The 26,858-nt window shown below is 37.0% G+C and overlaps 1 protein-coding gene and 1 pseudogene across 1 annotated transcript in view; both read left to right on the top strand.

The window, feature by feature from the left end:
* Positions 1 to 9,165, top strand: part of LOC130469629 (sphingosine-1-phosphate lyase-like) — a 52,032-nt gene extending 42,867 nt beyond the window's left edge. The window contains exons 8-10 of the mRNA XM_056839026.1: positions 8,362 to 8,463; positions 8,906 to 9,034; positions 9,121 to 9,165. Coding sequence (XP_056695004.1) covers positions 8,362 to 8,463; positions 8,906 to 9,034; positions 9,121 to 9,165 — 276 coding nt within the window. The remainder of the gene's footprint in view (positions 1 to 8,361; positions 8,464 to 8,905; positions 9,035 to 9,120) is intronic.
* Positions 9,166 to 11,887: 2,722 nt separating this feature from the next.
* LOC110787011 (probable nucleolar protein 5-2) lies at positions 11,888 to 19,358 on the top strand (annotated as a pseudogene).
* The last annotated feature ends 7,500 nt before the right edge of the window (positions 19,359 to 26,858 follow it).

Here is a 26,858-nt window from a genome sequence, read left to right as displayed (position 1 = left end):
GATCTGGCTCGAGTCGAAAGATTCGAGACTCATAGGCAAATTCTTGAGACCAAGCTTAAGAAAGGCGAGCCCGTAAGTCCACATGTTCTCAAAATGATTGGACTCATTGAGAATATGAGTCGGCTGGATCAGCAATTTTCTCAGGAAATGGCTATAGACACCATCCTCCATTCTCTTCATAGCGGGTATGATCAGTTCAAACTGAACTACAGTATGAATAGTCTGGACAAAACGCTCACTGAGCTTCACGGTATGCTGAAGACCGCTGAAAAGACGCTCAAAAGTGATAAGCAGGATGTGCTTATAGTGCGTGGGGGCAAGTTCAAGAAATCTGGAAAGAAGAGGAATGCTAAGAAAGGTGGCAACAAAGCCAGCCCAACTAAGCAAACTGGCGCCAAATCTGCAAAGAGAAAGGTCAGTCAACCCACTTCTGAATCCGAATGCTTCTACTGCAAGAAGAAGGGGCATTGGAAGAGAGATTGCTTGAAGCTAAAGGAAGATCAGAAGAACGGAACAGTCGTTCCATCTTCAGGTATTTTCGTTATAGACTGTATACTTGCTAATTCAACTTCTTGGGTATTAGATACAGGTTGTGGCTCACACTTATGTTCCAATCCACAGGGACTAAGAAGAAGTAGAAAGTTAAGCAAGGGTGAAGTCGACCTACGAGTGGGAAATGGAGCACGGATTGCTGCATTAGCTGTAGGAACTTACTATTTGTCGTTGCCCTCCGGGCTAGTTTTGGAACTGGAAGAATGTTTCCATGTTCCAAGTCTTACTAAAAACATCATTTCAGTTTCTTGCTTAGATGCTAAGGGATTTTCCTTTATAATAAAAGACAATAGTTGTTCGTTTTATTTTAAAGAGATGTTTTATGGATCTGCTAGATTAGTCAATGGACTTTATTTATTAGATCACGACAAACAAGTATATAACATAAATACCAAAAAGGCCAAAAAGGATGATTCAGATCTCACCTATCTGTGGCATTGTCGATTAGGCCATATAAACTTGAAACGCTTAGAAAGACTTCAAAGAGAAGGAATTCTAGAACCATTTGACTTAGAGGATTATGGTAAATGCGAATCATGTTTACTTGGCAAAATGACAAAGCAACCTTTCTCTAAAGTTGGAGAAAGAGCAAATGAACTATTGGGTTTAATCCATACAGATGTATGTGGACCAATGAGTACAAATGCTAGAGGTGGTTTCAGCTACTTTATCACTTTCACTGATGACTTCAGTAGGTATGGTTATGTCTACCTAATGAAGCATAAGTCTGAATCCTTTGACAAATTCAAGGAATTTCAGAGTGAAGTAGAGAATCAATTAGGCAAGAAGATTAAGGCACTGCGGTCTGATAGAGGCGGTGAATATCTGAGCTATGAATTTGATGACCATCTGAAAGAATGTGGAATTCTATCAGAATTGACTCCTCCTGGAACACCACAATGGAACGGTGTGTCGGAACGGAGGAACAGAACCTTGCTAGACATGGTCAGGTCAATGATGGGTCAGGCCAAACTTCCATTAGAATTTTGGGGACATGCACTAAATACAGCTGCACTCACTATAAATAGAGCTCCGTCTAAAGCTGTCGAAAAGACTCCATACGAATTATGGTTTGGAAAGCCTCCAAATGTGTCTTTTCTTAAGATTTGGGGATGTGAAGTATACGTCAAACGATTAATTTCAGACAAACTTCATCCAAAATCTGACAAATGTATCCTTGTGGGCTATCCAAAGGAAACAAAGGGGTATTACTTCTACAATACATCTGAGAACAAAGTGTTTGTTGCTCGAGATGGTGTCTTTTTGGAGAAGGATCACATTTCCAAAATGACAAGTGGGAGAAAAGTAGACCTCGAAGAAATTCGAGTCGAACAACAAACTCTAGAGAATGCTCAAGATGACATTCAGGATGAAACTCAGAGATCTTTAGAAGAATCTGGTGAGAATCATGGTCAATCTAGAAATGTTACCCCGCGTAGATCGCAAAGATATAGATCTCAACCGGAAAGGTACTTAGGTATTTTGACGAACGAGAGCTATGACGTTCTATTACTTGAAAGTGATGAACCTGCGACTTACAAACAAGCTATGACGAGCCCTAGCTCCAAGCAATGGCAAGAAGCCATGCAATCTGAATTAGACTCCATGTCTGAAAACCAAGTATGGGATTTGGTCGATTTGCCAGATGGCTACCAAGCCATTGGAAGCAAATGGGTTTTCAAACTGAAAAAGGACAAGGATGGGAAACTTGAAGTTTTCAAAGCTAGATTGGTTGCAAAAGGTTACAGGCAAGTCCACGGTGTGGATTACGATGAAACCTTTTCACCAGTTGCAATGCTAAAGTCTATTCGAATAATGTTAGCAATCGCTGCATATTACGATTACGAAATATGGCAGATGGATGTCAAAACTGCTTTCTTAAACGGCGTTTTAACAGAAACTGTGTTTATGACACAGCCTGAAGGTTTTGAGGATCCAAAGAATGCTAAAAAGGTATGCAAGCTAAATAAGTCAATCTACGGATTGAAGCAGGCATCCAGGAGCTGGAATATACGTTTTGATGAAGCAGTCAGTGACTTTGGTTTCATCAAGAACGCGGACGAATCTTGTGTATACAAGAAGGTCAGTGGGAGCAAAATTGCTTTCCTAGTATTATATGTCGACGACATATTGCTTATCGGAAATGACATTCCTATGTTGAACTCTGTCAAGATTTGGCTTGGGAAATGTTTTTCGATGAAGGATCTAGGAGAAGCACAGTACATATTGGGCATCAAGATTTACAGAGATAGATCTAAAAAGATGATTGGACTTAGTCAAAGCACTTATATCAATAAGGTGCTTGATAGGTTCAAGATGGCGGACTCCAAGCGAGGCTACCTACCCATGTCTCATGGAATGACTCTAAGCAAGACTCAGTGCCCAAAAACACTTGATGAGCGTAGACGAATGAATGAGATTCCATATGCATCATTGATTGGTTCAATAATGTATGCTATGATATGTACACGCCCGGATGTTGCGTACGCACTCAGTGCTACGAGCAGATACCAGTCAGACCCAGGAGAGGCGCATTGGACTGCTGCCAAGAATATTCTGAAGTACCTGAAAAGGCGCAAAGATGACTTCCTGGTCTATGGTGGAGATGATGAATTAATTGTTAAAGGCTATACGGACGCAAGTTTCCAAACCGACAAAGATGATTTCAGATCACAGTCTGGGTTTGTCTTCTGCCTCAACGGAGGAGCAGTAAGCTGGAAAAGTGCTAAGCAAAGCACCATTGCGGATTCTACAACTGAAGCGGAGTACATTGCTGCACATGAAGCAGCAAAGGAAGCTATATGGCTAAGGAAGTTCATAGGAGAACTTGGTGTAGTCCCCTCCATTAAAGGACCAATAGCCCTGTATTGTGATAATAACGGAGCTATTGCACAGGCAAAAGAGCCTAGACACCACCAGAGAGTCAAGCATGTACTTCGTAGATTTCACCTTCTACGAGAGTTCGTTGAAAGAAAAGAAGTCGAGATAAGCCAAATTGGAACTGATGACAACATATCAGATCCATTAACTAAACCTCTGCCGCAGGCGAAGCACAACTCGCACACTGCAGCTATGGGAATCAAGCATATTGGAGAATGGCTTTGATGTCTCTGTTTAATGTTTTAAAGTTTTAGAGTTTAAATCTTTGTAAAACATTATTGGTTAATCATTCACAATAAATGAAAAGAATTCATTTTTCCATTTAATTTGTGGTTTATTAAATGATGAGTCCCTTCAATTTGACGATATATTCAAGATAGACTGTCAGGACCAGTCCTGTGACTAAGAAATGTCTATCAAGTGAACTTGAATGTCAAAGGTTGAAAATGGTCCCTAATCGGAGTTTTCTATAAAATTGGACGCATAGAAAACGTTAGACGATTAGAATGCAAGATGACTAGTAGTTCTGTTTCTTGAACTATGTGGACATGGCAATGTCATAATCATTTGCATAGATACTTACTTTGGGAAGACTAGTATCGGACAAGACCTATGAAACTTTACTGTAAGAGATGAAAGTCTGTCATAAGTAAATTTCATTAAATTATTAGACACTAAATCCTCAATACCTGAGTGATTTGAGATTACTTGTTTGAGAACTGGTTGCTTTGACGTTGACCAACCGTCGCACCGTAAAAGGAGGCTATAAAGGCAACGCTCAGGTAATCACCTATCAAACGAAGTCTAATCTCAAGATCGCAAGATTGGGATTGTCCTCCCATAAATCGGGATGAGATGCTTAAAAGTTGTACAAGGCCACTCGGAGAGCTAGAAACTGTGAAATGCATGGCCGTGCTCGGATGAATCATAGGCTATGATTATCTGTTTATTTGATCAGTTGAACTCTGAAACCGAGGAACACCTCTGGACATAATAAGGATGACAACTCTTACCTTATGTTCAAGAGCAAGCATCGAGCGACAAAGGAATTAGGAAATGCACACTTGTCCCTAAGGACAAGTGGGAGACTGAAGGAAATAATGCCCTTGGTCCAAGTATGCATTCTATGTTAAGTCTAATAAATGCGGTTCAGTATTAATTAACAAGTTAATAATTCAGTGAGATCAAGTGAGCTGAATGCCTAGCTAGAGGCCGCTTTCGTTCAAGTGGAATTAATGATATTAATCCACAGCTTACTCTTGACTGAATCCGTAGGGTCACACAAATAGTACGTAAACGGATCAAGTATTTAATAGCATTAAATACTCCATCTATGAATATTCGGAACCGACGGATCTTGGTTTCAGTGGGAGCTAAGATCGTCACAGGCAAGGAATGAATACTCCGGAAACGATGATATTGCCGGAAACGGAAATATGGATCGTATCGGAAATATAAATATTATCCAAGTCGTAGATGTTGCCGGAAACGGAAACATGGTACGTGTCGGAAAATATTATCGGAAATGGAAATATTGCCAGAATCGGAAATATTGCCGGAAACGGAAATATTGTCAGAATCGGAAATATTACCGGAATCGAAAAATAATTCCGGAAACGGAAATATTAAATATTTGTTCGAAACGGAAATTAATTCCGGAATCGGAAATATTAAATATTGTTCGTATCGGAAATGAATTCCGGAATCGGAAAATTTAATCGGAAGCGCATCGTACGAATAAGCATCGGACGAGGCCTGCCGGACGAGGCCCAGCACGAAGCCAGGCCATCGCCCAGCAAGCCAAGCGCGCCGCACAAACAGCCACGCCAGGCCCAGCGCAAGGCCAGGCCCAGCAGGCTGCGCGCAGCGCACAGCGCGCACAGCACGCGCAGCGCGCAGCGCGCGCGGGCGCTGAGTGGGCTGCTGCTCGCGCGCACGCATGGGGCCCATCGTGGCTGCCGTGCGTGTGTGTGCAAGTGTTTGTGTTCGTGCACGTTTCCCAAAACATGCAGAGTTCGGTTAATGATTAAATTCCTAATTCTATTTGATAAATTAATTAAATTAGAGTTCTTGTAGGATTCTAGGTTTAATTAATTTGTATCTGAATAGGATTTCGATTCCCTTTCCATACCGCTATAAATATGAGGCTAGGGCTCACAATTTATAACACAAGTTTCAAAGTATTCAAAGTGAGTTTTTGAGAGAAAAATTCAGTCACACATTTGCCTATAAAGTGCCGAAAATAATAGTACCTTAAGGGCGATTCTAGTTGGTCAATCTTAAGGCGGATCCGGACGTGCTGTGGACTATCTACGGAGGGACGACACTTGGAGTCCTAAAGACTTGTTCTTGTTCGGTTCGGGCGCAGCTAGGGAAGGCACGCAACAAAGAGTATGCATCTAATCTATGCTAAATGATTATGTGTAAATAATATGTTTTCCTGGGTTTATGGTTTTTCCGCATGATTTATGAATTGTCATATGTATCATAACCTAACATTATGTTGGAGTGCAACACCTAATTCTGACAGGTTTCTATATTTTTATTCTTACTACTTTTAGCAATTACCTTTTACGGCAGCTACTATTTTTAGCAGCCCTTGCTCGTCGTCGCGTGCCCGCACTATACAACACCCCTTAAGGGTAACACGTAGCTTCCATTGCTTTGTGCGTGCAACATTTATGGGAGTTTTTCATAAAAATTTAAAATTTTTAATTCAAAATTAATGACAAATTAATAAAACATATTAATTTCATAATTTTAGGGCGAAAAATCGAAAATTTATTAATCAATTAATTTCCGATTAACATGGATTCAAATCTAGGTCATAAACATTTAAAATTTAACATAAATTAACAATTTTTATGGTGGTTTTAATCATTGATACCTAATTAAATCATTAATTAATTATGAAATACAAATCAATTCTAAATTATTCGAATTTCAACAAATTAATCATAATTACAAATTAGGTTGTATAATTAACAAGTCTAGGCATTCAAAGTTGTTAAACATATACTGTAGGTCAATAAAAAACTCAAGATTTATCAACAAGAATCGCAAATATTTAATTTAACATCTTAAATTTACAAACTTTTGCGTTCGAAAAACTAAAACCTCCGAAAAGTCATGGTTAGGCTTCGAATTTGGGAATTCTAGGTTCGGCCGAAAAATAGTACTTTTGTCAAAATTTTAGAATGCCTTTAACATGCGGAATTGACACAAAAATCACTCGATTTGGATGAGTAACGAAGAAACTGTCGAAAAACTGCGTACATATAATTAAATAAACGCAATTGTAATTAATTAACAATTACGAAAATTAATCACCCCTTTTAATTATTTGCAAATTTGTAAAATTTAACCATGTCATGCAATTTAGATTATGTAAATAATAAGAGGCTCCTGATACCACTGTTAGGTTATGATACATATGAATAAACATAAATCATGCGGAAAAACCATAAAGCCAGGAAACATATTATTTACACATAATCATTTAGCATAATTCAGATGCATACACTTTGTAGTGTGCCCTCCCTAGTTGCGCCCGAACCGAACAAGAACAAGTCTTTAGGACTCCAAGTGTCGTCCCTCCGTAGATAGTCCACAGCACGTCCGGATCCGCCTTAAGATTGACCAACTAGAATCGCCCTTAAGGTACTATATATTTTCGGCTAATAGGGCAAGAATATGGCTGATTTTTCTACTTAAAAATCTTAGCTTTTTATTGTTTGAATACTTTAAATTGTGTCTCATAAACTGTGACCCTAGGCACCTATTTATAGGGTTATGGAAAAGGACTTGGAATCCTATTAGGATACCAATTTGTTTAATTAGATTCTTATTAAAACTCTATTAAACAAATTCTATCTTTATTAGGATTAGGATTTAATCATAGAAAAATTTCCATTAGCTTTAGGATTTGTATTGAAACACAAACGTTGCACGAGCACGAGCATCGCACAAACCCGCGCAGGCCTTGCGGCCCACACGAGCTGGCGCTGCTCGCAGCCCACGAGCATCAGCCCGCGCGCGCGCCATGCCTTGCTGGGCCTGGCCTTGCGCTGGGCCTGGCGAGGTTTGGCAGCGTGTGTTTGGGCGCTTGGCTTGCTGGGAGTAGGCCTGGCTTCGTGTTGGGTCTTCGTCTAGCAAGTCTCGTCCGATGCTAATTCGTACGACGCGCTTCCGATTAAATTCCCGATTCCGGAATTCATTTCCGATACGAACAATATTTAATATTTTCGATTCCGGAGTTAATTTCCGTTTCGAACAAATATTTAATATTTCCGTTTCCGATAATATTTCCGATTCTGACAATATTTCCGTTTCCGGTAATATTTCCGATTCCGGCAATATTTCCATTTCCGATAATATTTTCCGATACGTACCATGTTTCCGTTTCCGGCAACATCTACGACTTGGATAATATTTATATTTCCGATACGATCCATATTTCCGTTTCCGGCAATATCATCGTTTCCGGAGTATTCATTTCTTGCCTTTGACGATCTCAGCTCCCACTGAAACCAAGATCCGTCGATTCCGAATATCCATAGATGGAGTATTTAATTCCATTAAATACTTGATCCGTTTACGTACTATTTGTGTGACCCTACGGGTTCAGTCAAGAGTAAGCTGTGGATTAATATCATTAATTCCACTTGAACTGAAGCGGCCTCTAGCTAGGCATTCAGCTCACTTGATCTCACTGAATTTATTAACTTGTTAATTAATACTGAACCGCATTTATTAGACTTAACATTAAATGGATACTTGGACCAAGGGCATTATTTCCTTCAGATCTGCACCTGGGTTCCCACATGGCATTATCGATCCCATCGAAGTAAGTAAAGTGTATGTTTTGGGATCCTCAAGATTCAAGCCTTTAAGTAGGTTTTTAATTGATCTCAAATTTTCTTTTTGTAGGAGCTTGGCCAACTAGCGACGAGCTTTGGTGTCTGTTTCCATGTTGATCTTTGTCTTGGTGGCTTTGTTCTGCCTTTTGCACGGAAACTTGGGTATTGGCTTGTATTTTAAGTTATGCTTTCTGTTACTTTCTTATCTGAATATCTTCTATACTTTCTATTTTAAAATGAAATCTTCAATTTTCTATTGTTTTTTTTTTTTTTGTCAATTGTTGAACCACCTGGTTATTTAAGAGTTGATACTGGAGGTTCTGGCATATACCACTTCTCTGTTTCTATCCTTCATTTCTCTTTACTTTTGAACTTATGAGGTGTATTACCTACTGTAAATGTCACCAGCAAGAAGCTCGGCATAGAATGCAACATGTTTGTAATTTTCAGGCGGTGTGGATTAGTTATTCTTGTTTTTAAACTTACTTTTAAGCAGTTACTGAAAATTGTTGGCAACGAACGCCCCTTTACGAATTGCGACTTTGGGCATCAATTGTTTGCCAGTGGCTATATTTTGAAGCTCACAGGTTTACGAATGTCTAATGCCTTTCCAGGTATCCAATTCCACCCTTTATTTCTCTGTCCAAGGAGTTACCTCAATGTTTGTTGATGTACACAAATATGGTTTGTCCCCCAAAGGAACCGTAGTACAGTTCTCTACCGAAATCATGAAAATTAGGAAGGTAGTTTTGATTGTCGCTTCTGTTGGCTTCCTGATACACTTTTTCTTGTTTTTCCTTTGAGTCCCGATTTCTTTTTGATTTAATAGTGCTTAGTCTCTGATATTGTGGAACTTGTTCCCTTGTCTGAGTAGCTTTTCCATTTTAAGTCTCATTTCCCATTTTCCCTTGCTACTCCTTTATTTATAAAAACTTTAGCTGAAGGGTTAATTAACTTATTTTTATTTAAAATTTTGGTCTTTTCTTGCAGAGTTGTACGCAGTCACAAAGTTGGGCAAGGAACTATCACGACTGTTCTCTATGCTATTAGGTCGGTCGTGTTTAATTTCTCTAAACTTAGTCATGTATTTTTTTTATGCCTAGCCATGATTTCTATGTATATAACCTACATTAAGTAATTAACGTTGTTTCTTTAATTTCATGCTTTCAAATACTTTTATAGAGTAATTAGGCTTATGATTTGTATAGTGTTTCGGGAGATACTTTTGGCTTTGAGGCAAAAAGGGATGAGATCATGTTGTTTAGCGCGTCCTGCATACAAACTTGATGGCTTTGTAATGTCATCGTTTCTTTAAAAATTTACTTAATAAAAATGATTTTTTTATTGAAAGTAAATGGTTTTAAATACTCCATCCAATTTTTAATATTAGTCTTTTTTAAATCTTATCACTATTCACAATTGAAGATAATCTTCTACTTTCTTTCGAATATGTGTTTCAAATTAAATATATTCATGTGAAATTTTATTTTGATCGTCTCAGTATGTAGCTTATCAATATCAAATTTTTATATTTCTTTATTGTACGTAAATGGAGATATCTCTTTTAAAATACGAAGGGAGTATGTAAATAGTTTAAGTACAAATATAATATGGCAATTCTGTAAATATATTTAATTTTCAGGGTATCAAAAATTAAAACAATGGTATAAAAAGGAACAATATAATGATATAAAGAACAATGGTATAAAATAAAATAGCAATTGTATAAAATAAAATAACAATGAAAGGTATTAAAAGGTGATCATTGAGGTGTAAAGGTGTAAAATCTATGCCCACTTAGCCGTATAGAGGTGTAGAATCTTGAAATCTAACAAGACCAAGCTTAATGTACATGAAGTTAGATGCTATTAAAGTGGATATAAAGCTGTAGAAGTTCCTTTTTTTTAACAGGAAGGTAACATAACACACTGTGTTCTTAGTAATCTGGGAGATGCATGATTTTATTTTTGTAAGGTGTAAGTTATAGTAGTTACCTAGAAATATAGAAAAGTAACTTTTAAGGACATTGTAGTTGCAATAAAACCATAATTGTAACAACACATGCAACAAGAAGCCTACATTATCTCTCTCAAAGATATGGAACATGTGCCAAAACCTTTACAACTCTCTTAAAGGGGGGTGCATGGATAACCAACCAGAAGTTATAGGAGGATGGAAGCCAAAGACCAAGACTGTCAAAACCGCTAGATGCAAAATGGTGGGACTCGGCTTGAGTGAATAACATAAATTTTGTTTCCAAAGCATATGAAGTAAAAATCTATATTAGATTTTCATAAAGTGTAGCACCCTACAACCTGCTGGATGGATTCTTTTGACTTAGAATCTCATGTAAATTACTTGACACACGAAGATGATTTTGAACACTACATCGATTCAACATTTTTATTAACAATTTCCATTTGAATATACAGTAGATGATAACTTATTGGAAAAGATTCAAATCTGGAACTTGAGAACATCTTATTTAGCTACCAGTTCCACGAACTTACCACAATTGCATTTGAGAAATTCTGATGAGCCTCATCCAGTTTCGTAGCAATTTTCGTCTTATGGGACAATAGTTTCTGCCGAAATGTGTAGTATGCATTTTTCAAAAGGCTCCAGGGAATTTCGCTTAAACCAAATCCAAGTAAAAAGACTCATGTGACAAGTCCAAAAGTATTTGAGTAGGCTATTGCGAAACCAAGAACACCTCCTTTCCTGGTTAAACTCCACAGAAAAAGGCCATCAAGAAGAAGATACAATATACATAGGTCTTTGACAACCCTTAAAAATTTGGTTGTCCTTTGTATAACCAACAACCTATGAAAAAAAAAACGTCAACACAGAGTCCTAGAAGTCTGAAACCCATCCTACACTGCGAAACAATCAACAGTAACAAATACTCACTAAGAATAGTAAACGACTTAAGAAAACACAAAATATCAATATCGATTCACATCAACATAAAATATATAGAATTAGCATGCCAAAACGCACTTAATAGGACATGTACTGTGTATCTTCACCAGCATATTGCACTCATCAAGCACATTACATCGCATCAGTTTGAAGTGAGAATCCTTGATAAGATCAAAGCTCCTCAATGAGGTATTCTTCCCATCCAATGACGACTAGAAGTATCCATTTTTGTATAAAACGTGCATGCACTTAATAGTTAATAGTAATGGGGTTTAATCAATAATTAACCCCGAATGAAATGGTCCATCACCCAGCTACCAAAATCAAACTTAATCACAATAGAATGATGTAATAAATAAATAAATACATGCACACCTTGTGCAGATAACAAACTCCTAAGAGCAGCAGTGAGTAATAAGAAGGCTAAAGTAAGCTCTTTCTTGTATATTTTGTTCGTTTTCTTCTTATCGGGTTTAGGGGTTGATTCTTGATGTTCTTTCAGTTTTATCAGTTCAGAAAGTCCGCTATCGGAAGCACCTCTGAACAATTGTGGTTGATTCATCGCCTTTGTTTCCCTTTCTTCCATGGCTAATAGGTCGGGTTCCGAGGCCCGACCGACTTTTTTGGTAACGATCCACTCATATGAACTACCCAATTGGAATAACCCGGAAATCATGGCATTGAATTTGGTTACGGACATTGTGTTCTCGAATAGTAGGTATGGGACGATGAAGGGGAATGATCCTGGTGCAGGAAGTATGTTTAGGAATGACATGAAAACGGGTATGTAGCAGATGACCCAGATTAGTAGCTCGGCTTCTGGGACGAACATGGTTAAAGGGAGAATGATGCAGAACAATGTGAAGGAATAGAATGGCAGGATCAGTTTTCTTAGAAGAAAGAATAGTAGGATCAGTTTGCTTTTGGATGTTCATCTCGGTACCAGCTATGTATGTACTTAACTTTTGAATGGCATGACATTGTAGGGACAATTCAATTTTCCTTTTCCTTTTTTTTATTGAGTGAAAAAAAAATCTTATCGGCTGTTGATGTCAAGATCAACTTGAGTAGCTGTTTTGTGAGACACGGGACTAAAACTATATAGACGCTCAAATGAGCTGACAAGTTTTAAAGAAGTTGAAGTGTGATTGATTTACATTATGATGCTGCAACTTTATGCAGGTCGTTATGTTGTAATTTGTGGTTATGATGCTGACCAAGCTGAGTTTGAAATCAGGGATCCTGCCAGCTCAAGGTTTTACACCCTTCTTTTAAACTGAGCATCTCATTTAGTGTAATATCATGAAGAGTGAAGACTTGCAAGTCGAGTGGATGGTGTAAAGTAGATTACTAGATTGAATGCTTCGTACAATTAAGTTACGTGGATGATTTAGTTCCTTGGTGGTATGAGTTAGAGGCATATTATTTGGTCAATATTTATTCTCTGCAATGTTCATTCACAACAGATAGTCCATTGAGGATCAAGTTTATCCTACAGCTCAAGTACTTACTTGGCTGTAATACTAGAATCTTTTAGTCTGCATTTCTTCTCATTAGCTTTCATTTCTTTGCTAGGAGTATTATTTTGATGGCCTATTTTGGTTTTTAAAAGAGATTAACCGACTTGGGAATGTGCAGGAAATATCAGAAAATCTCTTCGAAGCATCTAGATGAGGCTCACAAATCCTTTGGTACATATGAGGATCTTTTGTTGGTAATTTCGCAATGGTGTTACTTTTGGGAATTAAGAATTAAGCTGCAGAATTCTAAATAAAAATTGTTTAAGTTGCAGAGTTCTTAGGCAAGATTGAAGGAAGATAGTGAGAAAGAATGGAGTTTCCGATTATGTTATGTTATTAGGGATAATCATTTAGTGTCCTATTTTCTGGGTTGCAATTTAAGCTTCGTAAAGTTCTGAAGCAGGAAAATGAACTAGAGCTTATTAAATAAATGGTAGCACTGCTAGCACATATACTTATTTGGTGATATAATATGAAATATCTCAGCCGAATGGAAGAATTTCTGTTAGTATTACCGTGATCTATGCACTTCTTGTTAGCCTATCTAATACATGGTGTATCAATTAGATGTTTGTTGTATATACGGATATGCAATTTTTTTTATTGTCATGGGGACAGTTAAAGAGTCTGGGTAGTGGGTACGGCCGTACGGGTGTGGGGGGCAGACGAGATATTTTATGGATTTTGGTCTAATTTGGGTTGTCGCAACATTATATAATATTCGAGCGTTGAAGTCCCAATTTTGTGTATCTGAGGTGGAATGCGGAGTCTTGAAAATTTGCGGTGTTTTCTACGGAGTTGTGAGTTTGTATTTGTTAAATCCTTTGAATTCATTTATACCAGGGTAATTTGTCTAGGGTTTATGTTTGTTCATCTTATGTTAGGTTTATGTACAAGATTACTCTCTTTGCACGTTTATCTCGTGGGGTATAAAGAAAGCTACTTATTTTCCATAGTCTTTAGATCTAATGATTTTGACACTAAAATATTGTGCAATTGCTCATTTTATACCTCTTGTGTTACTACTCATCAAGGAGAAACTGGTTGGTGTACATGTAAATTTGATATCTTTTATTTCTTTATGCTTTTGGTTTCATATATCTAATATAAACTGGTTTATAGCCCTGTGTTGCAGCAAATTGACTGTGTTCACAATAATGCTGTGATGGAGCTGATGTGAGGGGTGAGATGTAAGTTGACTGAACTCATCTCTGGCGTTGGAGCTCAAGATCTTGTTCCAATGAGCTTAGGTCTATCTCACAGCTTATTGAGATACAAGTTGAAGTTCAGTCCTGGTAAGGTCAGTGATATCGACCAATTACTCTTTCATGTTTCATATTTCCTGTCTAATCCTGTACCTAATGTTTATGCAGGTAGACACTATGATTATTCAAGCCATCAGATTGTTGGACGATCTTGACAAAGAGCTTAATTCATATGCAATGAAGGTTATAGAATGGTATGGCTAGAATTTTCCCGCACTTGCAAATATTTTACAAGACAATACAGTCTATGCCGTGAATTAGTTCATTTTTTGATAAAAGGTAAGTATTTCATTAATATTAACAGCAAAAATACACTGTACAAGAGTATTCAAAACAAAACTGGCACCAAAGGCCTACCAAAAAAACAAACACACATACTCCCCAATGCATCAGATGCTAAGGCATCATTCCTACAACTCCCTTGCCACCTTCTAGGAAGGGTTCAAGGGGCTAGGTAATCATTTGCAGCATCTAAAGCATGTACATCATGTTTGAAAATGCTATACAACCATTGTTTGTTCTTTCCAGAGGTTTTCTTAGGTAAGATGTTGCAAACCCTCCATTCTGCTTCTTTCCAAGCTACCTGCACTGCCTTGTCATGTCTGGCCACACATCCATTCCAAACAGCATGATTCCTCTATTTCCAGAGCTGATATAACATTGCTGAGACTACACACTGAACCACCTGCTATTTGAACTTGTTCTGAACTGATTTCCGAAGCCAGCAGCTCAAGGCCTGCAGACTGCCTCCAGGAAGATTGAGCTTCAGTTTTGAGCTCATCTGTTGCATACAGGTTTGTGCATATTTGCAGTGAATGAATACATGATCCACTGTCTCAGGGTAGTCTGCACAGAGAGGGCAGTTTGTATCCACATTCAATCCCATTTTCCTTAATATGTCCTTGGTTTGCATCCTTCCCCACATCACTAGCCAACAATGAAAGCTGTGTTTGGGGATGTTAAATCTATTCCAAACCCATAACTAGCTAACAATGAATTAGTTCATGTTGAATCGTGTTAATGTTGTGAAGTTATATTTCTCTGAGATAGACACCTCTTCATAAAGCTTTATAATCATCTTCATATTTCAAATTGTTTTCGGAGTTTTGACGGTCCTAGGATAATTATGTCATATGGTAATAATTCAACTTCTGTCTTTTTTTTGTTACAGATCTTGCCTGATGAGGTTGAGACAGCACTCAAAGAGGCTTCCATGATTTCCATGGGAACTAAAGTCAGCGATCTTGATCTTACAAATATCTCGGAACTCCACAACCAAGTTTTGTCTTTAGCTGAATACCTAGGTCAACTATATGATTATCTGAAAAGCAGAATGAACACAATTGCTCCAAATCTGACTTCTCTTGTTGGTGAGCTTGTTGGTGCTCGTCTTATTGCTCATGGTGGTAGCTTGATAAATCTTGCAAAGCAGCCTGGAAGCACAGTACAAATTCTTGGGGCAGAAAGGGCTCTTTTCAGAGCTTTGAAAATAAAGCATGTAACCCCTAAATATGGGCTTATCTATCAGCACCCTTGATTTGCCAGGTTGCCCCTATAAACTGGTGATCTACCTGATTTTTAAGGTGATTTGCAAGAAATCCTACTCTCAGAAAATAAAATAAGTGGAACCCTAGGTGATTCACTCACCTCAGCTGAAAAAGTCTCACATCAAAGCCTTGAGGTGTTGGATTTGTCCCATAATGTGTTGACCGGGGCAATTCCATCATCACTTGGTAATTTTAGCAGCCTGGAGTTCTTGAATTTGTCCAAGAGCACTTGGACACGCTCAAGCAATGTTAGGGAATTAAGAGAGATGAATGTTCTTGATTTAAGCGAAAAAAAGTTGAATGGGATAGTCTGGCCATCTAATTGAATCTGACAGGTGATTTCACTTCAGTTCTCTTTTCTCGATTTCTAGCAATGTATAAAATAACTGAAGGATAAAAGTTAGGCCGTATGCTTCAAATGCAGTAGCTCGGAGAAAGGCATGAGATTCAGCTTTCGGCCATAAGTCGATGGTTTCAAAACCCAACCAACATCTCCACATAAAACAATTACTCAGTCAAATCCAACTTTGTTATGAATGTAGTTCTAACTCCTAAGTTGTTCAAATGGACAGCTTGCCGTTATTCTTGGAGGGCCACTGGTTGGAAAACTTATGGATCATTACCCCAGAGTACATGCATTTAATTTTCTAAGCTTGGTCCAGGTAATCCTCTTATAATCTTATTTCATTCAATATGTTATTTTTGTATCTCTTTCTCGTCTTTCTAAGATTCACTGCATAACTTGGGCAATTTCCCAGCTGATGTAGGTGACAATGATTATTCATGCTCATCAAGTACGGTATGTTACTGTGTCATCTATTCTACTTTCCCCATAGTTTATTCAACAAAACACCATGGTATGAGTTGTGGAGAAATGAGGGGCTTATCTGCAGAAATTAAGAAACAGTGGTATGTTATCTCTCTCTTTTTTTTTAATTTAATTTTTGTTCTTGAATTTAATGTAATTTTGGGTAAGGATGGTTAGTAATTAGGTTTGTGTTGGCAATTAGGTTGAATTGTGTAAATTAGGTTAAAATGGTCAGGGACTACTCCCACTGGTGGTGACAAACTGACAACTTTCCCATAGATTATTAGGCCTTTCCTTGCAGAAAAAAATTAGTGCAACGTGCTTTGGGTTGAAAGACCCTAGGGTTGAAAGTACATGTTATGTCTACGTAGGTTTTTTTTTTCTTATTGCCAATGCATATGATATTTGTGGAGATCATAGAAGCTCAAGAAAGTGCTTGGAAAAGGTGTATTTTGCCTTTCTGATAAAATCAGTTTGCGTATTTGGTCTCAGCTGTCTACTTTGAACAAGTCTATGTTGATATCCAAAAGCATTCGAGTGTTTGTGTTCTGGCCAACTATTGTGTGTTTTGCAAGTGAATTATAATGTTGCTTTCTTTTTGTAGGCAACAAAACTGGAGCCCAACAGTATGTCTACTCGATATTCTATAGTTGTACACCGTATCAAAGATGCAGAAAGGTCACATAATTCGACTGAACAAGTATCCTTGGCTGGAAATGAGATGGCATCAATACTTAGAGAAGTGATCTTATGTTGATTGATCCTCCAATTGCATGGGCTGGACTTACTATGGTTCACCAAGCTCAGCATGAGATTGCAGCAAGATATGAAAGTGAACATAAGGAATTGATGGAGGTGGAAGAGCATGATATTTGCAGCTTAAAACAGGTAAATTCATAACCAGTTTGGTGATATAAGAGTTTTGATGTGACGGTATGCTGCTCTCTGTTATAATTCTAAGTTAAATAAAAGTATTCCAAGTTGTTCCGTCTTTTTTTAAAAAAAAATCGTCTCGGGATCTATCCCATAAGTTACACCTTTGACCGACCTATAAGGTCTGCTTATATATGGCCGATAATTTGATTTGCTTTCTAACTTTCAAAAACTTTTGAGGTCACTTTAAGATTAACAAATTTATGGCAGCTGAAGTCCTGTAAACCTTGTAATTAGTGTTGCCCTAAACTACTGCACCGCATTTAGTTTTTCAGTAATCGTAATGTTTGATGGATAATTGGGTATAAACAATCATCAATCACAATTCACAACTTCACTAGCCTCGCAACAATAAATACTGTAATGACTAATAACACGCAGGCCTGCTGATAACTTAGAAAATTTCTAAGAAAGTAAAGAATATATCGATCACATCTGCTCTTGAAGAGGCGTGTGAAACCAATAGATATAAGATAAGCAAAAACTACAACCTTTTTCGAATCTTGTTGTTCAATAATTTCTCTAAATTAAATTGGGTAAGATATTTTTCTAACCTTGATGTCCAAGCAAGGGTAAGCTATTTTTTCCACTCTTGAGAATCTTGACCTCAGTTTTAACAAGAAGTTTTTGTAAGCCAAGCTCCTATTGAAGCTGTTTTTGGTGTATTTTTGTCACGGTTTCACTTTACCATTGATTTAAAATTTCGAAGCATACTGAGTTCAAAGATAATTATAGGTTGCAGATTCGCAGAAACATGCAGACATTGCAGCTAATAAAGCAGTCATTGACTATGACATAGAAAATTTAGAGCCACCAATTTTGACAGTTGAAGATGCAGTTGAGAAGTGTAGCTTTTTCGACATCCCTCCTTTTCTATGCCCTAAACCAGTCAGTGAATTTGCCAAGGCAATGGCTGAAGTTGATAAAAAATTCTTTCAGCCGAGGTACCCCTCATGCATTTGATGTCTATTTTAATTTGTGTTTGGTATTTTCACTTCAAAAAATCAAATTCTAATGACTTCTCTTTGGTGATATTTGTAGGTTAGACTCCCATCACAGTACTATTTCTATATGGAGGCTCAAACTGCCTACTATTTTCAGATGAGGATAATTGTATGGTGGTTTATAGTTCTGTTCAAGCTCTCGAATTTACACATTCTGTGGTTGCAAGTTGTCTTGGAGTTCCTGAAAACAACATCCGTGTCATCACAAGACGGGTTGGAGGCGGTTTTGGCGGAAAGGCAATAAGAGCTATTCGTGTGAGTATTCTGTCTGTAAATTTTGTTATTATATCAAAGTTCCCCTACATTTCATTAGAGCATTTGTGTTCTAAATACTTTATCTTGCTTCTTTTACTAACCTGGATGTAGAGGGTTATTTTAGTCTAAAAGTATTTTGATACTCATTTAAATAGATGATCAGAAAATAGTAAGTTGGACTTTTCTCAGATCATGTGTGTAGAATACTGCAGAGTGCAGAATGATAGGTAGGAAGTTGCATATGCTACTCGAATATGTTGTCTTGAAGTTTCAGTAGCTAGAAAGATAGTGAATGCTGAAAGTCACACTTAAAAGGCTCAGATTTTTTAATCTAATTCTGAAAAGTATAAAGCCTGGAATTTCAGTTGCTATTGAAAAATCCGTGTATTACTTCCAGTCTTCCACTTCTATAGATTGCATCAGCTTATAGATTGCATCAGCTTGTAACACAATGTTTTACATCTTATAGATTGCATCAGCTTGTGCACTAGCAGCACACAAGCTTCGTCGTCCTGTGAGGATGTATCTCAATCGCAAGACTGATATGGTAACGACTGGAGAAAGCCATCCAATGAAAATCAGTTATAGTGTGGGATTCAAATTCGATGGGAAGATCACAGCTTTGAATTTTGAGATTTTGATTAATGCTGGTATTTCAGAAGATATTAGCCCAATAATGTCGTCAAACCTAATGATTGCACATAAGAAGTATGATTAGGGTGCTATATCACTTGATTGGAAGTTGTATTTTGAGTTATACTGATTTGATCTATTAATTGTTTACTCTTACTGAAAACGTTTATATCTCTAAAATCCGATTTCCATTGAGCCTAATTGTTACTGTTGTATTCATCCACATTGGCCACACTAATTTTTTGTGCATTAGATAGTAAAAAATTCTAGACACTCTCTTTTCTATACAAATTAATGAGGTTTGTATCATCAAAAGGAAAGTATCCAGCCATCAACACAAAGAATATGACCCCACAGGACAATACATCGGCTGTGGTACCATCATAACCATTATTATTGAGCTGAAATTTAGGAAGTCAACACATGTGTATTTAACAACAATGACATATTAAGTACCACGAGTAGTATATAACCTCAGGAGTAACGTAATTAGGAGTTCCACATGCAGTGTGAAGTAGATCATCTTCCTGCAAAAGGTCGATCTATATTAGATTTCCGCTCCTTATATATGAAGTTTCATAGCCTAATTTGTTTTTTCGTCCGACATTTTGACTCTTCTTCTTTTGTTATATCTGCACAACTAATTGCATTTTAGATTAATGCTTAGGTCTTTTTGTAAGCTTTTCAAGAGTTACGTCGGTACTTATGGTCTGATATACGAGCTATGCATCACTTCTGAAACCTCTCACACTCCTTGGACCCATCATTGATGACATGATTGACGAACAATCTCATTATTTTGGCAACCTCACCTTTGAAGTTTGACTAGGTGGTCTTTAAAGCATTGTCGCTCTCTTGAAGCCATATCTTAACATCATACTTAACCCAACACCATAACAGCCTTGCATGCTGTCATGATATCATGAGCACAAACACATAAATTTCCAACTACCAGATTCTCGAAATGCTGCAGCAAAAGTCATTTGTGTTAATCCTCCCAAGTGCCAAGAGGTTAATTACCAAGTGAAAAAACGAGTATTCTTAGATCTTCTGGTTAAAAGAACGAGAAACTAATAACTTAGAGATCCAACTACTCAATTGTTAAGCATGAACAACCGCTCAACTATTTCGGTATACTAATAAGGTCTGGGATTTACATTGCGTTTTGAAAATTATTTTCCTATATCTTGGGGGACCGTGCGCGCTAACGCACGGGCCAACAACTAGTAAGTACTAAAAAAAAATGGATATAGGTGGGCAAAAATTAATTAAACAAGTGGGATATGTTAGAAAAGTAAAAGTTGGATAAAGGTAGAATTAAAATTGTAGAATAAGGATAATTTTGGGACAATTATTTTACATTATATCATAAATTTCAAATAGGAAGAACAAAAAAAAAATCACCAATTCCAAAACGAGAAGAATTTCCAAGTACTTCACGAGACATCTGAGAGACATCTGATTTATACCCCGACACTTAATTCTAAACGTGATGTCTATAGTCTTAATTAATAATTTAAAAAACATTTAACAAAAAAGGTGAAATTTTTTCATGCTTGACTACAATAAAAACAAGCATAAAATCTACCATCAACTTGCATGTATGAAAGTACATCACGTTTTTCACCAATCCTGTATGCATCGGTCCTGTATTCATCAACGTGATTCCAGACAAACAATTAAAGGCTGAGATATGAATTATGGGAACAACAAAACTTCAAAGAGTGAAACATCTTTCGCTTTCAAATGAAAACGAATCCAACATCTCTAAGCACATTCAAAAGTAGGGATTTCGATACCCCCGAATTCAATTCAATGGGCAACCACACACAACCGATCATCATCCACCATAGTTAAAGGTTTCAGAGTTTGACCTAAAGGAAACCAAATATTCCAAACGGCGCACATAAATAAATAAGGGCAACCAGGGTCACTACATATGAGCAATAATAAGTCAGAATTTATACATAACGCTTAGACAAAGGACAGATCTCGAATTGCAATTACCACTCCTTACGAGTTACCACACGACTACCAACTATCCTCTACCAGTATGAGATTTTCCCCTTCAAATGGATGTTGGGTACTGTTTAGCCTGCTGGCGAACCCTTCTTTTGTATTCTGTCGTATCCTGCATTCATAAAAGCTCTTGATTCATTTTGAACATAAAGGGAATATAAATAAGTTTGACCATAACACTTCAGCCAACAATAATTTATTCCCTCTAATTTAGCAGAAAATCCGTTTCAGGTGCAACAAGCATACTCCTATTCTAAATGTTGTTGTTTTGGTCCGGGCAACCAGGAAAATTTAAAAAAAAAATTACAGTTTGAAACAACTACTCTGTATTGTAGAGGCGGTTGTGGACATGATACCCGGAAACCATACAACTATAAAATCCAATATCAGAGTACACAAACAAGATAAATACACACCTGAATGAAAAGGTGATAACCTTCGGTCTGTGCAGGATCTGCAGCATTAGGCTGATCCAATAAGTCCTGAATACCAACAAGAACCTGCTTCACTGTAATTGCAGGTCTCCAGTCCAAAAATGAGAGAAAATGCAGATTAGAACCTGATAGACTAATAGAAACCAAAGTATCAGCTATCCAAGAATCAAGAATAGCAGTACTCACACAATCTTCATTCAGAATGTACAGGCAAACCGTCCCAGATGGGTAAACATTCAGGTGGAAGAAACCTGGAGGAAACTTGCACTTAGGTGGTTTGCTGGGGTACTCTTCAGAGAAATACATCGTTAACGGATAGTAGCCACTCTCCCAATCAGTCTGTTATAATGAAAGCTCTGATAAGTAAAAAGACACTTATAACAAAATAGCAAGAATGGCTTATCTCAATTCTTCACATCTATATTTTATCCTAGACTATCATCCTTGTTGCTCATTCGCACCATTCATTTATTCATCATTATCATTATTCTTAGACAACTGAACAGTTTTCACATCCATATATTATAAAAGCCAATGACAAGTTTACAAACGGAGAACACATAATTGAGAACTACACTTCACAAGCAGAAGTTTTAGCTAAAAGTGTGTGGTCGTACATGAAGTTAACAAAAAAAAGAATCATGATAGCAGCTTTCCTTAAAGGTCGACTGAGTTACTTCACAATGAGCAGGAGTTAGAAAAGGGGATCAGATGCTTTTGAAATTAACAGAACAGGGAAAACATGACCAAGATAAAACCACTGTTTCTGCGATCAAGATAAAGAGGACATGTCCCAATTCACTACTTGGATTTACAAGAACATAGCGCAAGTATTGAAAGAATGAACATGGCCTTCCTAGGGTATTTCTCCATCACGGGAAAGGCCAATCATAGGCTGGGTAAAAATTGTCTGGCTACTGTTATATTTGACAGGTATTTCAGTATTTGTCCCTAAGAAAGTATACATTTTCCCACATGAGACAGTGAACTTAGAAATATGGCAACTGAAGGAATCTAAAGACTGACCAGTAGGGTAGTGACTAGAGAAAATATCATTCAGAAACTGGCTTAATGAGGTTCCTGCGAGTTTCATACCACTGACTTGCAGGATCGAACATCATAATGCTATGAGAAAGGGGAGTTTAAGCAGGTCTTTATTGAGGTTTAGGTTATCTCTTAACCTAGCTATTGTAGCTCGCCATATGTATTCGATGCCCCTTCTCCATATCTAGATATTGACCATGGTACCCAACTTACATTGTTTACACATGACATGTGGCTTGGTGAATTTCTCATAGTTGGTGCTGATGCACATGCGGAACGCCAGGTATTGGTTGAAGGAGGTTTCCGAAAGAAAAATCCATGACTCCTAAGCTGGATAATATTACCAAGTGATATCATGGTTTCTCCTAAAAGGAATAGATAAAACAACTCAAAATATATATGCCCTTCAGTGCCACCAAGTTTGTTCTTTTTTCTCCTTCATGATTAGAAAATTTATTACGTGCAGGACCAATGCTCCTATGACTTCACAGATACAAGCCAATAAGTTCCTTATTTTTCAAACATAATACAAAAAGTATCTAATGAGAGCAAAAAAGTATATTGCTCCATCTCAACTAGTTGAACGGTTAGATTTTCCAAGCTCATCAATCATCATCTATTCATCCATTTACTACTCATACGTTATGAATTACTTTTTTTTTACAGGAATGTTATGAAATTACATGACCAGACACCAAATATCCTTTTTGTAAATATTATGAACCAAACACAAAATGTAAAGGCCATTGAAACAACACTCAAACCTCACCCCAACATCCACCACATTATACATATACACAAATGCACTATAAAGGGTTGAAATGGACAAAATATATTATTTTGTTTTCTTGAAGGGCACCATGTAATATAAGTAGTTGAAATTATTTCGAAGACAACATATAAAAATCCCTCACAGGCTGACTAACACTGTAATTCCATTAAAGAGAAAAAACAACGTAGATATTCACATGCCTTTCTTCCGTACCTAAATCATAAGAGGAATACATCTAAGCACCCTCAAACTTGTTAAGAGTAACAACACATAAGAATAGGTGCAAAAAGTTCTGAGTTTCTTACCCATGGTATTAATTTTGTGGCCTCTTGAGACCATGCTTGTTGTTGATATGGCCCTTCATAAACTTGTATTTTATCTTGTAGAAATTGGATGTACTCTATGACCTTTAAAGTTCAAACAATTAGTCAACCAATTCCAGAGAAGGTCCCTTGCGAAACCAAAAATGTAAAGAAAATAAAATAACAATACTCGTTACAAAAGGCAAAAGCATGTAAAACGAATTATGCACCTCTAGCAAGAGCGAGGCCTTATCCCTCTTTTGATCATTTGGGGGTATCAACTCTTTCAATATCTGGAACCTGTAGATACATATAATTTGTCAAAATTACAACTGCATATAGAAACTATCCGGGGCCATAATGTAGAACCCGGAAAAGATAACAACCAGACAATGATTTCTGCAACTCGTGTACAAGTTGTATATTGTTCAAAAATAATAAATCACCTTAGAAGACTGTTTCTACATACCCCTAAAAAAACTCTGAAACCCTTGCTAAGGGATAGACTTGAAAGAGGTCGCACACCACATATCAACAGGCTTCTCCTATCTCATTTTCAATATACTAACTTCTAAGCTCGCAACATTCACCTCCCCAATAATTTAAGTTAGACACAACAATAATGACATAGAGGTTAGATGCAACAGAATACTAGTAGAGATGTTATTTCGAAAGGATAAAAGGACTTGTGAGAAGTGACCTTCTATAACTTGTAATGGTACTTCATCCGGGTTTATAGGCTCGGCCTCCAATTCAACAATTCTTTTGTTTCAAATTAGAGTGTAATCATGTTACTTGACTCACATAATGACCACAACTAACTATTTTTTCTTCAAAAGTATTGGCAGCTCTACGATAATTGTAAGGTATTAACTATATGTCAAATACCTTAGCCGATGTTAAGGTCAGTTTCTACTTGTCTATTTGGTTTAGCAATTGCAGGATTTCTATTCATTAAGTTATATCCAAATTGAGTGAAAATTATCATGGTCGACTAATATGCAAGAATGAGAGAATGGTTTCTCACAATTGTCTGGGAATCCATGTCAGGTACTCATCAAAATGCTGCCAAAATACTACGACCATGTTTGTAAGTACAAGAATACCTCGGTGACAAAGTTCTTTGGCGTGCATTGTGTCAAACTCAAAGCAGTGGGTGGTCAGAAGGTACAATCTTTTACCCCAAGTCGAGTTGTTGCAAAAGTTTTGGTTCTGAAAAACTAATTGTTACTTTTCTTTTGGTGGTTAATCAGACACGCTTCGTTTTTATGGGAAATTTGTTTCACTCTGAGTACCGTATTCATAAAAGAATTGATCTAAAAGGATCTTCAGAAAGTCGGTCGATTGATAAGCCGGAAGGTGAAATTGATGAGACTACCACCCTGAAGGACCTAGACTTGAACTTTGTGTTTCGCCTACAGCAATCTTGGTTCCAAGAGCTGATGATGTAAGCTTCATTCAAAATTTTGTTTCAACTGTTCAACACTGGTTTTTGCACTAAATTCACCGTTTACATTTGAAAAAAACGCAGGCAAGTTGATAGAGATTGTGAATTCTTAGAGGAAGAGAGAATTATGGATTATAGTCTGTTGATTGGTCTTCATTTTCGCGAGGATTGTTCTAATAATGAGCGAGGGCTGTCACCTACTGGTACACTATTGACATTTTTACATGTTCTTGTATTTTCAGAACTACTCATACTAATACTTCTACTAACTAAACTGGATTTATGCTCTGTCCAGGTAGAGGAGGAACATATCATGATAAAAGTTCACCTCTGGGGTACGAGATATTTTCGCAGGAGTCAAACTGTATAATGGAAGGAAAGTAAGTCTTCTTGCCCTGTTTTCTTCCTCATGAAATCATGCATTCAGGAATTTTTGGTGCAAATACTGAAACCATAACATCTGTTTCTTTCAATCTGATTTGTACATCACTAGCTTTGTGGCTCTTAGATTACAAGATACGTTGGACTGGGAAAAAATTTGATCCTGTATATTTGCTAAGCCTTGTGTGGCAGTGATTAAACGGTATTGGGCACTGTTCTACGGATTCTTGTCGACTGCGAAAAGAAACTCCTGTTTCTCTAGCTCAAAGTGAATTACTTGCCGCCTAGGTCTAATTGCTTGATTAGTGTACTGGCCCAACGTTTCCATTCCTGATTTGTCTGCATTTCAACCCTTAGTCCTCGACACTGCATTTACTATTTATGTTGTACTGTATGACAGACCATTGGAATGTCTCTGTTCAATTTCATTAATTTTAAGTATGGCTAGATCTTGGTCCCCAGACATAGTAGTTTGCCATAAAGCCTTGAATGAATTGTCTAAAAATGAAAGGAACTTGGTCTATTTGTCATTTTCTTATAATATATATATATATATATATATATATATATATATATATATATATATATATATATATATATATATATATATATATATATATGACCTGTAGGATATGGTCCAAACTTAAATTGAACTGTCAAAGAACACCGGAATGGTTCATAATTTGGTAGTTGACAGGGTGGAAATGTTGTCCGGTGGATCGATATTTCCGCATCAACTTCACTTTCCGAAGCTCTCTCGTCTTTCCGTCTTCATTTTCGCTCTTTCTAATGGTAATCTATTATTCTTGTTCTTCAATTTTGCATTTCTAATTCAATCTACTTCGATCATTATTTGTGATTTCTGCTTGTTTATTTCATCTGATTTTTATTTGCGTTTTGTTGATTTCATTATTTGTGTTATGTTGATTTCATCTGGAACATGCGTTTAATCTTCGTTTACTTTGGGTGAAACTTGTTCTGATTTAGTTACTTTATTGATTGTTGCTTCTAAATTTATGCCTAGGTTCTAATTTATGATTTTAGTTACAAGATGTTTGTGATTCAAAGCTGGTGCTGAACTCCTTGACTTGGATCTTCTCAAGGTAATTTCTCTCTCTTTTACTTATTTTCCGTTTCTTGAATTTAATTTAATTTTGTGTAAGAAATGGTTGGTGATTAGGGTTTTGTTGGTAATTAGGTTTATGTTGGTAATTAGTTTGAATTGTGTAAATTAGGTCAATTTAATTTGGAGTGATTTGGTGGTTTGTTATCAGGACTAAC

The sequence above is a fragment of the Spinacia oleracea genome, chromosome 3 (assembly GCF_020520425.1).
Source record: "Spinacia oleracea cultivar Varoflay chromosome 3, BTI_SOV_V1, whole genome shotgun sequence".
Lineage (NCBI taxonomy): Eukaryota > Viridiplantae > Streptophyta > Magnoliopsida > Caryophyllales > Amaranthaceae > Spinacia > Spinacia oleracea.
The sequence above is the reverse complement of the archived record's forward strand: the minus strand, read 5'-3'. Positions and strand labels throughout refer to the sequence as shown.